Raw genomic sequence first — 18,941 nt, 5'->3', positions numbered from 1 at the left:
TCAATACTTTGTTATATACCCTTTGTTGGCAATAACAGAGGTCAAACGTTTTCTGTAAGTCTTCACAAGGTTTTCACACACTGTTGCTGGTATTTTGGCCCATTCCTCCATGCAGACCTCCTCTAGAGCAGTGATGTTTTGGGGCTGTTGCTGGGCAACACGGACTTTCAACTCCCTCCAAAGATTTTCTATGGGGTTGAGATCTGGAGACTGGCTAAGGCCACTCCAGGACCTTGAAATGCTTCTTACGAAGCCACTCCTTCGTTGTCCGTGCGGTGTGTTTGGGATCATTGTCATGCTGAAAGACCCAGCCACGTTTCATCTTCAATGCCCTTGCTGATGGTAGGCTTTGTTACTTTGGTCCCAGGTCTCTGCAGGTCATTCACTAGGTCCCCCCGTGTGGTTCTGGGATTTTTGCTAACCGTTCTTGTGATCATTTTGACCTTGCTTGGAGCCCAAGATCGAGGGAGATTATCAGTGGTCTTGTATGTCTTCCATTTCCTAATAATTGCTCCCACAGTTGATTTCTTCAAACCAAGCTGCTTACCTATTGCAGATTCAGTCTTCCCAGCCTGGTGCAGGTCTACAATTTTGTTTCTGGTGTCCTTTGACAGCTCTTTGGTCTTAGCCATAGTGGAGTTTGGAGTGTGACTGTATGAGGTTGTGGATAGGTGTCTTTAATACTGATAACAAGTTCAAACAGGTGCCATTAATACAGGTAACGAGTGGAGGACAGAGGAGCTCTTAAAGATGAAGTTACAGGTCTATGAGAGACAGAAATTGTGCTTGTTTGTAGGTGACCAAATACTTATTTTCCACCATAATTTGCAAATAAATTCATTAAAAATCCGACAATGTGATTTTCTGGATTTTTTTTTCTAATTTTGTCTGTGATAGTTGAAATGTACCTATGATGAAAATTACAGGCCTCTCATCTTTTTAAGTGGGAGAACTTGCACAATTGGTGGCTGACTAAATACTTTTTTGCCCCACTGTATGTAGCATCCTGCCACAACCTGAGCGACATCCAGTGAAAAATACAATGTAACAGTAGTATGTATGTTTGTTTTGGCTTTCATACCAAGCCATGTGGCTTTTCAGTCATGTTAAAAGTATCCTGCTACTATTACTTTTCTTCATTACTATTCTCCTTACTATTGTTGTTGTAATTGATGTTAATGTTAATATCATTACCACCACTACTACTACTACTGTTATTATGATTATTATTATTACTGTTAGATCAATCATTGTTGTTATATGTGTAATTTGAAAATAAATGAATTTAACTTGCCATGTCAATAAAGTGTATTGGATTGAAAAAAACGAATAATTGAGAAAGAGAAAGAGAGAGAGATCTGGCCCTAAATCGACAGTATACTGTCGCTAAATATTTGACCATGGTTACTGATCAAAACCTTAGAAAAACCTTGACAAAGTACAGGCTCAGTGAGCACAGCCTTGCCATTGAGAAGGGTAGACACAGGAAAACCTGGCTCCCTGTAGAGGAAAGGCTGTGCAACCACTGCACAACAGCAGAACCTGAGACGGAGCTGCATTTCCTGACAAAATGTAAAAAATAGAAAAACAACTAGAGAGTGTCATTTACCCAAATTTGAAACCCTTATTCAAGGTTTCAAAGACCTCTCTAATGAGGATAGGCTACCCGTCCTGTTGGGGGAGGACGCAGAGAGCTGTGGGTTGGCAGCGCACTACATTGCTGTCTGCCATAAGTTGAGGGACAGTGTCTGACAGACCAATCAACCTGCACATGTACTCTACTGTATGCTTATTGTTGACAATTTTGATTCTCATTTTTTTTTAAATATATTGTAAATATCCAAAATAAGCTTTGGCAATATGTACATTGTTATGTCATGCCAATAAAGCAAATTGAATTGAATTGAGAGAGAGAGAGAGAGAGAGAGAGAGAGAGAGAGAGAGAGAGAGAGAGAGAAAGAAAGCAGTAGAGGGGAGAGTGAAAGAAGGAGGGGAGAGACAGAAGGGGAGATGGAGAGAGAGGGAGTGAGAAAGAGCTGATGTAAGGTAGGTGTGATACTTGATACAAGAGAGCTCTCAGAAGTGGATAAAGTCTAGTACCTCTGTATGGAGCCGAAGGCTATAGAGGCACATCAGTCAGTCACTCCACTGAGCTAATGAGCTCTACCTGCCCTGAGTGAGAAACCTGAGAGGAGCATAGATACCCAAAGGGAGGTGTAGGCTGTGTGCTTCATCACAGACTCATGATTTAACGTGTATGGTATGTAATCCACCACAGCATCATTCTGCTTTAATGCAGGGTAGCCTAGTGGTTATTGCGTTGGACTAGTAACCGAAAGGTTGCAAGTTCAAATCCCCGAGCTGACAAGGTACAAATCTGTCGTTCTGCCACTGAACAGGCAGTTAACCCACTGTTCCTAGGCCGTCATTGAAAATACGAATTTGTTCTTAACTGACTTGCCTAGTAAAATAAAAAAAAACACAAAAATACCTTTCAGAGAGAGAGTTTCAGAAGGTGAGTGTAGCTGGTGCATGAAGTCAGGTGCAGGAGAGCAAAATGAGTGAGCTCAAAAATAACGGCACAAGGTAAACAAGTACACTTGACCAAATACAAACAGTGAATATTATGCACGGGTGAAAAACAGCACACGTCGAAAGACCAGCCATCATCAACCGAAATGAACATCGAAACTATCATGCACAAAAACATGGGGGAAGCAGAGGGCTAAATACATGAACAGCTCTCTGGTCTTGGCCATTGTGGAGAGGTTGGTGTCTGATTGGGTGTGTGGACAGGTGTCTTTTATACAGGTAACGAGTTCAAATAGGTGCAGTTAATACAGGTAATGAGTGGAGAACAGGAGGGCTTCTTAAAGAAAAACTAACAGGTCTGTGAGAGACGGAATTCTTACTGGTTGGTAGGCGATCAAATACTTATGTCATACAATAAAATGCAAATGAATTACTTAAAAATCATACAATGTGATTTTCTGGATTTTTGTTTTAGATTCCATCTCTCACAGTTGAAGTGTACCAATGATAAAAAATTACAGACCTCTACATCTACATAAGTAGGAAAACCTGCAAAATCGGCAGTGTATCAAATACTTGTTCTCCCCACTGTATATTGGTAGATGGGTAAAAAACAACAGACATTGAATATCCCTTTGATCATGGTGCAGTTATTAATGTTACACTTTGGATGGTGTGTCAATACACCTAGTCACTACAAAGATACAGGTGACCTTCTTGAATAAGTTGTCGGAGAGGAAGGAAATTGATCAGCAATTTCACCATGAGGCCAATGGTGATTTTAAAACAGTCACAGAATTGAATGGCTGTGATAGGACATAACTGAGGATGGTTCAACAATGTTGTAGTTACTCAAAAATACTAACATAAATGACAAGAAGGAAGCCTGTGCATAATTCAAATATTACAAAATTTGCATCAGTTTGCAATAAAACACTAAAGCAATACTGCAAAAAATGTGGCAACGAAATAAACATTTTTTTTCTGAATACAAAGTGTTTGGGGAAAATCCAACCAACACGTCACCAAGTACCACTCTTTTTCATATTTTCAGGAATGGTGATGGCTGCATCAAGCTATGATTAAGGAAAAGGGAGATTTTTTAGGATAAAAATAAATGGAATAGATCGAAGCACAGTCAAAATCCAAGAGGAAAACATGGTTCAGTTAGCTTTCAACAGACACTGAAAGACACATTTACCTTTCAGCAGGACAATAACCAAAAACAGGTCAAATATACACTGGATGTCACGTTCTGACCTTAGTTCCCTTGTTTTGTCTTTGTTTTAGTTTGGTCAGGGTGAGTTGGGGTGGGCAGTCTATGTTCTTTTTTCAATGATTTGGGATTTCTGTGTTTTTCCTGGTATGGTTCTCAATCAGAGGCAGCTGTCAATCGTTGTCCCTGCTTGAGAACCATACTTAGGAAGCCTGTTTTCACCCTTGAGTTGTGGGTGATTATTGTCTGTTCTGTGTTTTGCTGCACCATTCAGGACTGTTTTTGTTCAAGTATTCGTATTAAATACAATATGAACACCTACCACGCTGTGCATTGGTCCTCCGATCCTTCCTACTACTTCTCCTCGTCAGAGGACCGAGCCTGACACATTACCCAGAAAGACTCACAGCTGTAATTGCTGCCAAAGGTGATTCTGACATGTATTGACTCATGGGGTTGAATACTTATCTAATCAGGATATATTTGTTTATTTTCCATTTAATAACCGTTTGTGACTATGGGGCAGTATTTTCATTTTTGGAAAAATAACATTCCCATAGTAAACGGGATATTTTGTTAGGACAAGATGCCAGAATATGCATATAATTGACAGCTTAGGATAGAAAACACTCTAAAGTTTCCAAAACTGTAAAAATATTGTCTGAGTATAACAGAACTGATATTGCAGGCGAAAGCCTGAGAAAAATCCAATCCGGAAGTGCCTCATGTTTTGAAAGCGCTGCGTTCCAATGCGTCCCTATTGAGCAGTGAATGGGCTATCCCACCAGATTACTTTTTCTCCGTATTCCCCAAGGTGTCTACAGCATTGTGACGTGGTTTTACGCATTTATGTTGAAGAATACCCTTAAGCGGCTACATTGCGCAAGTGGTTTCTCGCGTAAAATACAGAGGTAGCCATTATTCCAATCGGTCCTAATGAAAAACCAATTGTCCCGGTGGATATATTATCGAATAGATATTTGAAAAACACCTTGAGGATTGATTATAAACAACGTTTGCCATGTTTCTGTCGATATTATGGAGCTAATTTGGAATATTTTTCGGCGTTTTCGTGACTGCAATTTCCAGGCGATTTCTCAGCTAAACGTGAAGAAGAAATGGAGCTAATTCACCTACAAAAATAATATTTTTGGAAAAAAGGAACATTGGCTATCTTACTGGGAGTCTCGTGAGTGAAAACATCCGAAGCTCATCAAAGGTAAACAATTTAATTTGAATGCTTTTCTGATTTCCGTGACCAAGTTACCTGCTGCTAGCTGGACAAAATGCTATGCTAGGCTATCGATAAACTTACACAAATGCTTGTCTAGCTTTGGCTGTAAAGCATATTTTGAAAATCTGAGATGACAGGGTGATTAACAAAAGGCTAAGCTGTGTCTCAATATATTTCACTTGTGATTATCATGAATAGGAATATTTTCTAGGAATATTTATGTCCGTTGCGTTATGCTAATTCGTGTCAGTCAATGATTATGCTCCCGGACCCGGGATGGGGAGTTACTAATATGTATATTTTTTTTCTTCACTTTGACATTACAGACTAAATAATTAAATCCACTTTAATCCCACTTTGTAACAACATAATGTGGAAAAAGTGAAGGGTTGGGATTACTTTATGAAGACAATGTGCCATCATCACAGCTGTTGTATATTCAATAAAATTCACAAGTTAATTTAAAACATATATTTAAACCTTTTTCAAGGTTGACAGATTTGTCCAAAATCATGTGACATAAAACATAACTTTTTTGTCCTTGCATTTATGGCAGGGTAAATTGTTGTTATATTATATATCAAGCATTAGGCAGTTGAATTAGACATTACACTTGTAAGAACCCTGCAAGAATCCTGGATCAAACTGTCAGACGTTTTTCTGTATAGAGATCTCAGAAATGCAATGTAACTACGTAACATGTTGTGTCTCCTTATGTTTTGAGGTGAAAACAGTTTAAACTGGCACACAAATCCCTCAAAATGTATGCGATTGCAAAGTTGAACGCTTCTAACTGAAAGAGTCACCTTTACATGTGATAAATAAAACCTAAATGATCCTGTCATTAACGTAGATTTTCAATAATTATGCATAATATAATGAACAAAAACATAAACCCTACATGGAACAATTTCAAAGATTTGACAGAGTTACAGTTCATAGAAGGAAATCAGTCAATTGAAATGTGTCCCTAATCTATGGATTTCACTTGACTGGGCAGGGGCACAGACATGGGTGGGCCATGCAGGGCATAGGCCCACCCACTGGGGAGCTAGGCCCAGCCAATCATAAATAGTTTTTCCCCAAAAAAGGGCTTTATTACACACAGAAATATTCCTCAGCATCCTCCCCCTCCTCAGACAATCCCACAGGTGAAGAAGCCGAATGTGGTCTTGGGTTGGTGTGGTTACAAGTGGTCTGCAAATGTGAGGCCAGTTGGATGACCTGCCAAACTATATAAAACAAAGATGGAAGTGGCTTACTGTCGAGAATAGAAAACTCAATTATCTGGCAACAGCTCTGTTAGACATTCCTGCAGTCAGCATGTTTTTTGGGGGGGACTATCTGTTGTTCCATATAGTGAATCTGTAACTCAATGCGTTTCTATGGGCTGATAGCAGTAAGGATAAATAAAATGTTTCAAATATATACAGTACCAGTCAAAGGTTTGGACACACCTACTCATTCAAGGGTTTATATTAAGTTTTACTATCTTCTACATTGTAGAATAACATTGAAGACATCAACTGTCACGATCGTCATAGTGAGGAGACCAAAGCTCAGCGTGATGTGAATACATATTTTTAATGAAAGACAAAATAACAAGACGACCATGACCTCTAGCAAAACTGAGTGCAAACATGCAACATCACATAGACAATAACCCACGAAATAGCCAAAGATGGCTGCCTAAATATGGTTCCCAATCAGAGACAACGATAAACAGCTGCCTCTAATTGAGAACCAATCTAGGCAACCATAGACATACATAAACACCGAGATGGCATACAACCCCAATAAACCTATAAAACCCCTAGACAGTACAAAAACACATACTTCACCCATATCACACCCTGACTGAACTATATAAAGAAAACAAAGAATACTCATGGTCGGAACATGACATCAACACTATGAAATAACACATTTGGAATCATGTAACCCAAAAAAGTGTTAAATAAAAATATATTTTTGATTTGATATTCTTCAAAGAAGCCACCCTTCGCCATGATGACAGCTTTGCACACTCTTGGCATTCTCTCAGGTAAATTATATATTTCAGTTGTTGTTTTCTAAAATACATTTTCCAAAAATTCTAAATACCTGTCTTGCTTTGTCGTTATGGGATAAATTGATGAGAGAGAAAAAAAGAGATTGATGAGAGAATTTAAAAAAAAATCAATTTTAGTACAAGACTGTAACATAACAAAATGTGGAAAAAATGAAGGGGTCTGAATACTTTCTGAATGCACTGTATCTGTATTCCCAGTCATGTGAAATCGATAGATTAGGGCCTAATTAATGTATTTCAAATGGTGGATTTCCTTATATGAACTGTAACTCAGTAAAATCTTGAAATGGTTGAACGTTGCATTTATATTTTTCTTCAGTATATATTTTTTGCTAGTTTATTGAAAATGAAATATTGACATATCTCATTTAGATAAGCATTTACACCCCTGAGTCAATACATGTTAGAATCAGCTTTGTCAGCGATTATAGCTGTGAGTCTAAAGCTGTGAAAAAAATATACTTTGTGCTGATGAAAAAGTGGAGTCTGGAGTACTCAGCAGAGTCTGTAGAATCTACAGTGCCTTCAGAAAGTATTCATAACCCTTGAGTTATTCCACATTTTGTAATGTTACAGTCTGAATTCAAATTGGATTACATTTTAGTTTTTTTTTCTCACCCATCTACACACAAACTCAACAAGGACAAATTGAAAACATGTTTGCCATTTTTTTATTTTTTTTATCTCATTTTCATAAGCATTCACACCTCTGAGATAATACTTTGTGGAATCACTTTTGGGCAGCAATTTCAGCTTTGAGTCTTTCTGGGTAAATCTCTAAGAGTTTTGCACACCTGGATTGTGCAATATTTGCCAGTTATTATTTTCAAAATTCTTCAAGTTATATAATATTGGTTGTTGATCCTTGTTAGACAAACATTTTAAAGTCTTGCCATAGATTTTCAAGCTGATTTGTCAAAACTGTACCTCGGGTACACTTTCAGTGTCTTTTTGGTAAGCATCTCCACTGTAGATTTGGCCTGCTGAAAGGTATTTGGTTCAAAGCAGACTGAACCAGGTTTTCCTCTAGGATTTTGTATGTGCTTAGCTCCATTACTTTCCTTTTTATCCTGAAAAACTCCCAGTCCTTAACTAATACAAGCCTACCCACAACATACTGTAATGCAGCCACCACTATACTTGAAAATATGGTTAGTGGTACTCAGTAATGTGTATTTGCCCCAAACATAACACTTCGTATTCTGAACACTAAGTTAATTTCTTTGCAGTAGAATCTGTTTTTTAAATTCACTGCTCGACTGAGGGTCCTTACAGATAATTGTATGTGTGGGGTGTGAGGTAGGCATTCAAAAATCATGTTAAACACTATTATTGCACACAGAGTGAGCCCATGCAACTTATTACGTTACTTTTTAAGCACATTTTTACTTATTTAGGCTTTCCATAACAAATGGGTTGAATACTTATTGACTCATTGACTACAGCATTCAACAGCATAGTACCCCGCCCTGTGTAATTGGGTCCTGGATTGGGGCACCCCCAAGTGGTGAAGGTAGAAAACAACATCTCCACTTCACTGATCCTCAACACTGGGGCCCCACAAGGATGCGTGCTCAGTCCTCTCCTGTGCTCCCTGTTCACCCATGTCTGCGTGGCGATGCATGCCTCCAACTCAATCATTACTACACAACAGTAGTATGTTTGATTACCAACAATGACGAGACAGCCTATAGGGAGGAGATGAGGGCACTCAGAGTGTGGTGTCAGGAAAACAACCTCACTCAATGTCAAAAAACAAAGGAGATGATCATGGACTTCAGGAAACTGCAGAGGGAGCACCCATTTATTCACATCGATGGGACAGCAGTGGAGAAGGTGTACAAACTGAAATGGATCACCCATACAGACAGTGTGGTAGAGAAGGCGCAACAACGCCTCTTCAACCTCAGGAGGCTGAAGAAATTTGGCTTGTCACCTAAAACCCTCACAAACTTTTACAGATGCACAATTGAGAGCATCCTGTCGGGCTGCATCGCTGCCTGGAATGGCAACTGCACCACCCATAACCGGAGGGCTCTCCAGAGGGTGGTGCGGTCTGCACAATGCATCACAGAGGGAAAACTATCTACCCTCTAGGAAACCTACAACACCCAATGTCACAGGAAGGCCAAAAAGATCATCAAGGACAACAACCACCCGAGCCATGTTCAACCCGCTACCATCCAGAAGGCGAGGTCAGTACAGGTGCATCAAAGCTGGGACCGAGAGACAGAATACATTTTTCAGTCTTAAGGCCACCAGCCTGTTAAACAGCCATCACTAACACAGTGAGGCTGCTGCCTACATACAGACTTGAAATCATTGGCCACTTTAATAAATGGATCACTAGTCACATTAATAATGCCACTCTACTAATGTTTACATATCTTACGTTACTTATCTCATATGTATATACTGTATCTTATACCATCTATTGCATCTTGCCTATGCCACTCGGTCATTGCTCACCCATATATTTATAAGTATATATTCATATTCCATTCCTTTACTTAGATTTGTGTGTATTAGGTAGTTGTTGGGGAATTGTTAGATTACTGCTATGTCGGAACTAGAAGCACAAGCATTTCGCTACACTCACAATAACATCTGCTAACCATGTGTATGTGACCAAAACAATTTGATTTGATTTGAAGACAATGCAGCTGTTCAGTTTCAATTCATTTGTAAAAATTCTAAACACATCATTATAATTTGACATTAAGGAATGTTTAGGCCAGTGACAAAAACATGTATATTTAATCAATTTACATTTCAGGCTGTAACACAACATAATTTGGAAAAAGTCAAGGGTTGTGAATACTTTCTGAAGGCACTGTAGGTAGAGTTATGGGCCAATTTGCATATATTCCTCAAAGTACACATGTGGAACTGGATACAAATCTTTTTTATTTTTGATTCAAACCATTTTGAAATGTTGTTCCCAATGTCACAAATCGGCTCCATTATTTATAGACCCATATGTGGTAGGATAAAAAAACAGAAGCTAAAATTTCAAGTCAATTTGGTTTATTTAGTCATATAAAAACACAATAACATATATGTACATACTATACACAAAGAGATGCTATTTGGTCATCATCAACGGCTAGGAGGGATTGTTCACAGATGCACACTATCTATTAACCAGGCTTTGACCTTCCTTTTAAAGCTACTCAGACTGGGAATTAGTTTTAACAGACTGTGGCAGACCATTCCACTCAGAGGCTCCTGAATATAAAAAAGTATCTTTCCCTGTTATGCTTCTAAATCTATGCACACAACCATGTTAGCTATGGAACATTGTTTGGGTCTTTGCTTGTAAAAATATAAATAGAAGTGTCAAATAACACTATTTAACATAATTTGATGCCTTAAATAACAAAATTATATTTTAAAATGCTGTGTGTGCTGAATTTGCATCCTCAAGCCAAGCCCCACCACTGCCAAAGCTGTAAAAAAATATGTATATAATCTACATTGACAGTTTGGCAGTTTGGAAACTAGAGTTAAGTTGTCTCCCTACTACGCTGACTTCAGTATGCAGAATGACAGTCACTCACAAATATCTTTGATATTTTGATTACCTCGTACCCCTGCACATCGACTCGGTACAGGAACCCCTTGTATATAGCCAAGTTATCATTACTCATTGACTTAGTACTGGAACCCCTTGTATATAGCCAAGTTATCATTACTCATTGACTCATTACTGGTACCCCTTGTATATAGCCAAGTTATCATTACTCATTGACTCAGTACTGGTACTCCATATGCATATAGCCAAGTTATCATTACTCATTGTGTATCTATTATTACTTTTATGATTCCGTGTTTTACTTTTTATTATCTATCTATTTTCTATCTCTCTGCATTGTTGATAAGGGCCGTAAGTATTTAATTTCGCTGTTAGTCCACACCTGTTGTTACGAAGCATGTGATTTGATACAGGTAGGGGCTGCAGGTAGCCTAGTGGTTAGAGAATTGGGCCAATAACTGAAAGGTTCCTGGATCGAATCTCTGAGCTGATAAGGTAAAAACCTGTCGTTCTACCCCTGAACAAGGCAGTTAACTCACTGTTTCCCGGTAGTCTGTCATTGTAAATAAGAATTTGTTCTTAACTGACTTGCCTCGTGAAATAAAATAGATGTTTTTAGCAGCTTTTGGTCGAGCTAGCTTTAGCTTGGTACCTAGCTAGCAACTAGCTTGAAAACAATGACTAGATTGATTTAGCCACTTGTTGTTCTACTGAAATCGAACTTCAGTTCATGACAATAACTATCTAGCTAGCTAGACAATTAACTCAACCATCTAGTGTACACCCCTTCCAGTTTTCCATCTAGTACATCCCAAGTAAGTAACTGTTGTTTTGGGGCTGTGAGTACCTCTCTTGGTAGCTGTACCCTTTTGGACTTACTTTCATTTTGTACCTGAACATAATTGCTTCTGTTTTGCTGAGGTGCAGAGATAGCTTGTTGTCTATGAGCCATGCATTGATGTTAGTGAGCTCTGCACTCATTATACTCTCCAGTGTGGTTTGGTTTTTGTGAGACAACAGAAGTGCAGAGTCATCTCCATAAAGAAACAAGTGACATGAGCAAGCATCCTTCATAGCACGCCACAGCTTATGGGTTTAGCCTCTGGAAGGCAAATTATTTACATGAACCACTTGTTCCCGCCCAACAAGTAGGACTTAGCCCATTCAAGAGTGGTACTGCCCAATGCCAGAGCCTCTAGCTTGGCAAGTAGGATGCTACGATTAACTGTATCAAAAGCCTTCTGGAGGTCAAGCAGGACAATTCCACATAAGTTACTATTATCAATCTCCTTCCTTATGTGGTTATTTAAGTATAGGGGGCATGAGTCAGTAGATTATGATTTTCTGAACCCTGACTGAAATTCAAACATGAGATTGTTTGTTTACATACTCAGAGCTGCACATGAAACACTCTCTCCAATATCTTGGTCATGACACTGAGGAAAGAGATTGGCCTGTAGTTCCCAGGGACAGTCTTACTCCCCTTCTGGTGCAAAGATTTGACTGGCCATTTTCATATCCTTTGGAAATGTACCTTGATTGAGAGAGAGGTTTAAAAAAAAAAAAACTTTTTTTTCTCCCCAATTTCGTGGTATTCAATTGGTAGTAGTTACAGTCTTGTCACATCGTTGCAACTCCCACACGGACTCGGGAGAGGCGAAGGTCGAGAGCCATGCGTCCTCCAAAACACAACACAACCAAGCCACACTGCTTCTTGACACAATGCACATCCAACCCGGAAGCCAACCGCACCAATGTGTTGGAGGAAACACCGCACACCTAGTGACCTGGTCGACGTGCACTGCGCCCAGCCCGCCACAGGAGTCGCTAGTGCGCGACGAGACAAGGATATATTTCTTAAAGGCCTTGTTCCTTGATTCAATGGCTTCAGTGATTTCATGATTAAACCAAGGGTTGGATCTCTGCTTTACTCTAACTTGTCTAATGGGACCCACAGTGTTAACAATCCAGAAGATTTGTCCAGAGGCACCTACTCTTGAAAGCCTCCCAGGGTCCATCAATGCTCACACTAGTCAGCACAGGTGATTAGTCAACTTTACCAAGTCGCTCCCTAAACATGTCAACACTATACTTTTTGAGGGGCTCAGACTATTACAGTTTTAAGAAAGAGATAGGGAGAGCGAGATGTAGTGTTTGAGACAGAGAGGAGAGATGGGGTGTGTCAAATCAAATCAAATTGTATTTGTCACATGCTTTTGTAAAAAACAGGTGTAAACTAACAGTGAAATATAGAAAAAATAATAACAAGAGGAATAAATACACAAATGAGTAACAATAACTTGGCTATATACACAGGGTAATTGAGGTAGATACACTCCCGTTCAAAAATTTGGGGTCACTTAGAAATGTCCTTGTTTTCCATGAAAACACACATTAAATGAGTTGCAAAATTAATAGGCAATATAGTCAAGAAGTTGACAAGGTTATAAATAAAGATTTTTAATTGAAATAATAATTGTGTCCTTCAAACTTTGCTTTCGTCAAATTATCCTCCATTTGCAGCAATTACAGCCTTGCAGACATTTGGCATTCTAGTTGTCAATTTGTTGAGGATTTGAGAGGGGTCTGTTTCTCAAACACTCTAATGTGCTTGTCCTCTTGCTCAGTTGTGTACCGGGGCCTCTCACTCCTCTTTCTATTCTGGTTAGAGACCGTTTGTGCTGTTCTGTGAAGGGAGAAGTACACAGCGTTGTACCATATCTTCAGTTTTGTGTCAATTTCACGCATGGAATAGCCTTCATTTCTCAGAACAAGAATAGACTAACGAGTTTCAGAAGAAAGGTATTTATTTCTGGCCATTTTGAGCCTGTAATCAAACCCACAAATGCTGATGCTACAGATAATCAACTAGTCTAAAGAAAGTCAGTTTTATTGCTTCTTTAACTAGCACAACAGTTTTCAGCTGTGCTAACATAATTGCGAGAGGGTTTTCTAATGATCAATTAGCCTTTTAAAATTAGGAACTTGAATTAGCTAACACAACATGCCATTGGAACACAGGAGTAATGGTTGCTGATAATGGGCCTCTGTACGCCTATGTAGATATTCCATAAAAAAATCTGCTGTTAACAACTACAATAGTCATTTACAACATTAACAATGTCTACACTGTATTTCTGATTAACTTGATTTGATTTTAATGGACAAAAAATGTGCTTTTCTTTCAAAAACAAGGACATTTCTCAGTGACCCCAAACTTTTGAACGGTAGTGTATATACATATAAGTAGGGGTAAAGTGAGTAGGCAACAGGATAGAAAATAAACAGCATCAGCAGTGTAATGTAATGAGTCAAAAGAGTAAGTGCATTGTACATGGTGATCTATGATGACGGGGATCTGATGTAATAGTCAGCCTAGAGCTCAGCAATAGGACTTATAGTATCTTATTCATAACTAACAGACTGCCCACAGGGCATTTGACTACTATTCTAAGACTGAGAGTAAGAGGAATAAGAACAAACAAGACAAAGAGAGAGGGAGAACGAGAGAAAGGCATGTTGTCCACTATATGTATAGCCATCTCGAAAACCAACAACAAATATTGGGTGCTATAGCTAGCTAGCAAGTTGAGGCTATGGAGTTCAAATCTGAAATGACGGAAGTGGACGGAAAACACCTACACGTTGGCCAAAGCCTGTACTCAGTCCCTCTCCTTACAAAGCACCAAAAACAGCTAACCATACCCAAATATTATGCCCCTATGTCACCTCAACAGACTACGTACAGTAAATGAGAGAGGTAAATAATATATGATATAGAAAAAAACGGAGAGTGAGAGTAGAGAGTCATGGACTCACCCGAGCATCGTCCTCGTGACTGTCGCTGGTGTCCTCTGTCTTGTGGTGGCCGGCTGAGGAGCGAGCGTCCCTCTTGCGGCTGGTGTCTGTCCCCTCCAACTGCCTCTCCCCATCTGGAGGCAACACAGAGACAGCAGGGTCAGAGGGAGAGCCTTCATCATCATCATCATCATTGCCATCATCTTTGGCAGCAACATCATTGTAATTAGTAGTATCATCATGATTGTCATCCTCATCATCATAATCATCCCCATCATTACATCATCCTCTCTATCGTTAGCAGTGTCATTATTATCATTGCCATCATCATCACCACCACCACCATCATCATCGTCAGTATAACATTCATCATCAGTAGTCATTAACTTTGGTGCCATCCTCATCACCACTGTCAACACAAGTGGCAAATATAGTGTCAAATATCTTACACAATAAGTGAGAGAGAGAGAAACAGCAGCCAGCTGAGGAAGAGAGAAAAAGGAGGGAAAGAGAGAGAAATAAAAAATAGGGACAAAAAGAGGGAGACAAGGAGAGGTTTATCTTGTGAGGAACAGAGAAGGCTGAGCCTCTGTCATGCTGCAGATGAATTACGGGAGCTTTTTGGTGTGATGATGACTGCTGGGTTGGCCAAGGGAGACCAGGATTTAAACCCAGGGCAAGTCTACGGTAACGGAATTATACTTTGACACCGTATTCTTTCTTTAAAATGTATGCCAAATAAAACTATTTACTTCAAAGTGTAACTAACAATACTTTATGCACAATAACTACTTTTAACAATTTCCACTAAAACTTTTACAAAAAAAAACGTATCTAGTGGAAGAACTGTGCAGATGCAAACTTTGGTGACTGAATTATAGTAAAATCTCCCTCAGGTTTTTATGCGACAATGTTTCCCAAAAAACAAAATATCACGTCCAAATTAAAATTCAAAGATGTCTGCAGAAAGAACCGTATGTCATCTATGACCTGGCACTGTGAGATATGGACAAGAATGTCCTCATGTTTCACAACTTTGGACATCACAGTGCAGCACAGCAAAGTTCAATAAAGTGCAGTAGAGTAAAGTACAATAAAGTTGCGTATAATTCAGTACAATAGAGTACCATACAACATACTGTACCGTATTGTACTATACTCTACAGTGCTCTACTCACTGTACCGTATTGTAATGTACTATACTTGGTATTTTATTAGGATCCCCATTAGCTGTTGCGAAAGCAGCAGCTACTCTTCCTTGGGTTCACAAATGAAACAAGGCATAATGACATAATACAGAAGATTAATAGACAAGAACAGTTCAAGGACAGAACTACATCAATCTAAAAATAGTCTACGTAGTCTACATACAGTGGTTGCTCCTTTAAAAGTTGTGTCATGCTGCGGCACACCTTGCGTGCTGCCGCAGAATTCTGTGGCACGACATTAAATTGTCAGCCATTTTTCTGTTACTGCAAGTTATTGCTAGTTTGACCACCAGAGGGCATATTTGAGAAGCATTTGATAATATTCTGTATTGGTATAACTAGAGAATTTAAAACCTTTTTTGGAATAACATAGTATATGGGATTGACTTTAAGAAATTTGGCTTAATTAATTTTATTAATATTATGGTGTTTCTATTCCCAAAAAAAATGAAAAATGAAACCCTCAGGGTTTCCGTTAGGATGGAATGGAAAATATGGAGCTGTACAAAGTGACGGTCGGGAGTAGCGTACAGGATTGGAGGATTCTAAATTGCTTGTATTCATGAGAACTTTGTTCCAATTTTCTGTAAATCGGTGATATTTATTCCCATAGTAATTTGTTATGGATCTATATCTAAATCATCATCTGCAATTTTAAATTTGAGTATTTGTTCTATCATTATTTTAATAACGAAATGTGTTTTGTTTATTAGGCTACAATACATACTGTAGTAAACATGGGAAAGTGCCTAATTCCTTACATAAGGGAGAGCAGGCCATGTTTGTACTACAGAATGTGGGGCACGCGGGAGACAGATGTTATTTCATAATTGTGATATCTTCACTATTATTCTGTAGAAAATATACAATGTAGAAAATAGTCAAAATAAAGAAATATTGTGGAATGAGTAGGTGTGTCCAAACTTTTGACTGGTACTTGCATAATTCACTTGATTAATATTATTGTGTTTCTATTCCATGAAAAATGAAAAACCCTCTGGGTTTCTGTCAGGATGGAACAGAAAATATGGCGCTGTACAATGTGACGCTCATAAATTCAGAGCGTTGTCAGATTGTCAGTTTGTAAATTCAGACTGTTTCATACTCGGAGCACACACTGGACGTTCGGCGCCGAGGAGTAGGGTTGATTTGAGCGTTCTGGCCTTACAACGACAGTCAAGCACCCAAGCTAACGTTGGCTAGCTTGCTAGCTACTTCCAGACACAAATGAGACCACTCTAGCAGAGCTGGTTAGACAGTTTTCGTGTTAACCAGAGCATTGGTGACTGTAACTTTGCTCCTGGAAACAAATTATTTCCACTTTTTTGCCGACGTTTACTGACACCGGCCATATTCTTTTTACTGCTGTTTTATTTCTTTACCTACCTATTGTTCACCTAATACCTTTTTTGCACTTTTTTTGCACTATCGGCTCGAGCCTGTAAGTAAGCATTTCGCTGTAATACCTGTTGTATTCGGCGCACGTGACAAATAAACTTTGATTTGATTTTAATGGGAAAAAATTTGCTTTTCTTTCGAAAACAAGGAGATTTCCAAATGAGCCCAAACTTTTGAACGGTAGTGTATGTCTATGATAGGTACAGATTTGGTCCGTCTGTGGACGTTAACATCAAGGCCAGGGTGGACTGACCAAATTTCAACTACTTTTCAAAGTCCATGGACGTCCGGAGTCATTCGGTGCTCAGTGGGTGAAGATGATGTTACAGTAAATGGAAAGAGAGGAGGCTCATGGGTAGGTGACAGTAAGAGCTGGGAGAGGTGGCAATAACTGGAGAGCGAGAGATAGAGGCAGTGAGAGAGAGAGTGGGGGGTGTTTTCCAGACTCAGGCTGTTAACACTCTTGGTTTGACTAGCAGACAACACAAAGACAAATAATATAGTTATGAGCTGAACATAACAATATGCCAGTGTATGCGAGGACCGTAGCAGGTGACCCAATTGTGGTTTGTGACTATTATGATTTCCCATTTTAGCCATTCAATTTTAGTAATTCTATTTGATTTCTTGTTAATACCATTACCAATTTGGTAACGAAACTACGAGTTATAATCACTTAATAATGAATAAACAAAATGTATATCAGTAAAATCACTCATTGGTAGGTCTACCATTACCTCTATGAATTATTATAAGGCACAAGTCAATATTTTTTAAACTTACAGAAGTTGCTCCAAAACTAAACATAAGTGTTGATATTAGTTGGCACGGGTCCTTACGTCAACATCATTGTGTTTTGATGCATTTCTGATACCTTTGAAAGGTGCATTATTCTTTGTTTGTGTGTAGGTTTGTGTGTGTGCATGTTTGTGCGCCAGTGTGTATACATGTGTGTGTCACCATATCACAGGGGAACCATTATGATCCCCATCTCTCCATTCTTCCTGGAAAAAAACACCAGACAAACACAATGGAAGATGGAGTACGGACCCAATTTAATTCCAATCAGTAACAGGGTTTTTAACACTATATGAAGGCTTTAGTTATTTGCTGATACCAGTTACTGGACAGGCCTCAATGTGTTTCACTATATCTTCAGGTGGAGTTCACATAAAATGCCATCTATATCCTATTCAGTTCAATCTCCTTTTATTTGTATTGCACTATATAGGGTCTTATTCGGGTGCCTGTTCAGAAATGCATAACATTGCCAAGGTTTGGAGAGGGGTATAATAAAAGGGTGGCGCCTGGGTCATCGACTCCCTCATAAAAATCTGAGGATAACTTTTTGTGGTCCCACAATGCAATTACTGTGAAAGTGGCTCATCACTGCACACAGAGTAGAATGGCACACTCACACACACTCATATATACACACACACACACACGCAGGCATGCACGTACACACACACACACACACACACATACACACACACAAATGCACATATACTCAAACTCTTATCACACTTACTCAGTAGCAATAAAATAATTCCTAAATGCTGTGTGCAAAATACAAAATATTGTATTCCTCTTTCACACAAACAAAAACAAACACACACACGCACTGGCTCTGAGTGTGTGAGCTAGCAGAAGGCGCGGCAGTGATTAAATGGGAGCATGCGTGGAGAGAAAGCAGCCATAAAGCATAAATTGAGGTAATGGTTTTCCAATACGTCCTCTAAACGCTGAATGAGTGGCTGACTGGGGTTTATGTAGGGACGCCTGAGCACCAGGGAGGAGAGATGGAGTGGGGGGGGAGAGTGTATTACGACTCACCCATCCTTTCTTGCATGCATGGAGAGAGAGAGAGAGAGAGAGAGAGAGAGAGAGAGAGAGAGAGAAACGGGTTTCTTCCAACTCCTCCTCTGACGAAGAGGTGGAACAAGGAT

At 39.2% G+C, this 18,941-nt stretch overlaps 1 protein-coding gene across 1 annotated transcript in view; it reads right to left on the bottom strand.

The window, feature by feature from the left end:
- Window positions 1–18,941, bottom strand: part of b4galnt4a (beta-1,4-N-acetyl-galactosaminyl transferase 4a) — a 493,079-nt gene that overhangs the window by 323,669 nt on the left and 150,469 nt on the right. The window contains exon 2 of the mRNA XM_064930637.1: window positions 14,408–14,520. Coding sequence (XP_064786709.1) covers window positions 14,408–14,520 — 113 coding nt within the window. The remainder of the gene's footprint in view (window positions 1–14,407; window positions 14,521–18,941) is intronic.

This window comes from Oncorhynchus masou, chromosome 22, assembly GCF_036934945.1.
Source record: "Oncorhynchus masou masou isolate Uvic2021 chromosome 22, UVic_Omas_1.1, whole genome shotgun sequence".
In the NCBI taxonomy this organism is placed as follows: domain Eukaryota; kingdom Metazoa; phylum Chordata; class Actinopteri; order Salmoniformes; family Salmonidae; genus Oncorhynchus; species Oncorhynchus masou.
This window is presented reverse-complemented; position numbering and strand designations above follow the sequence as displayed.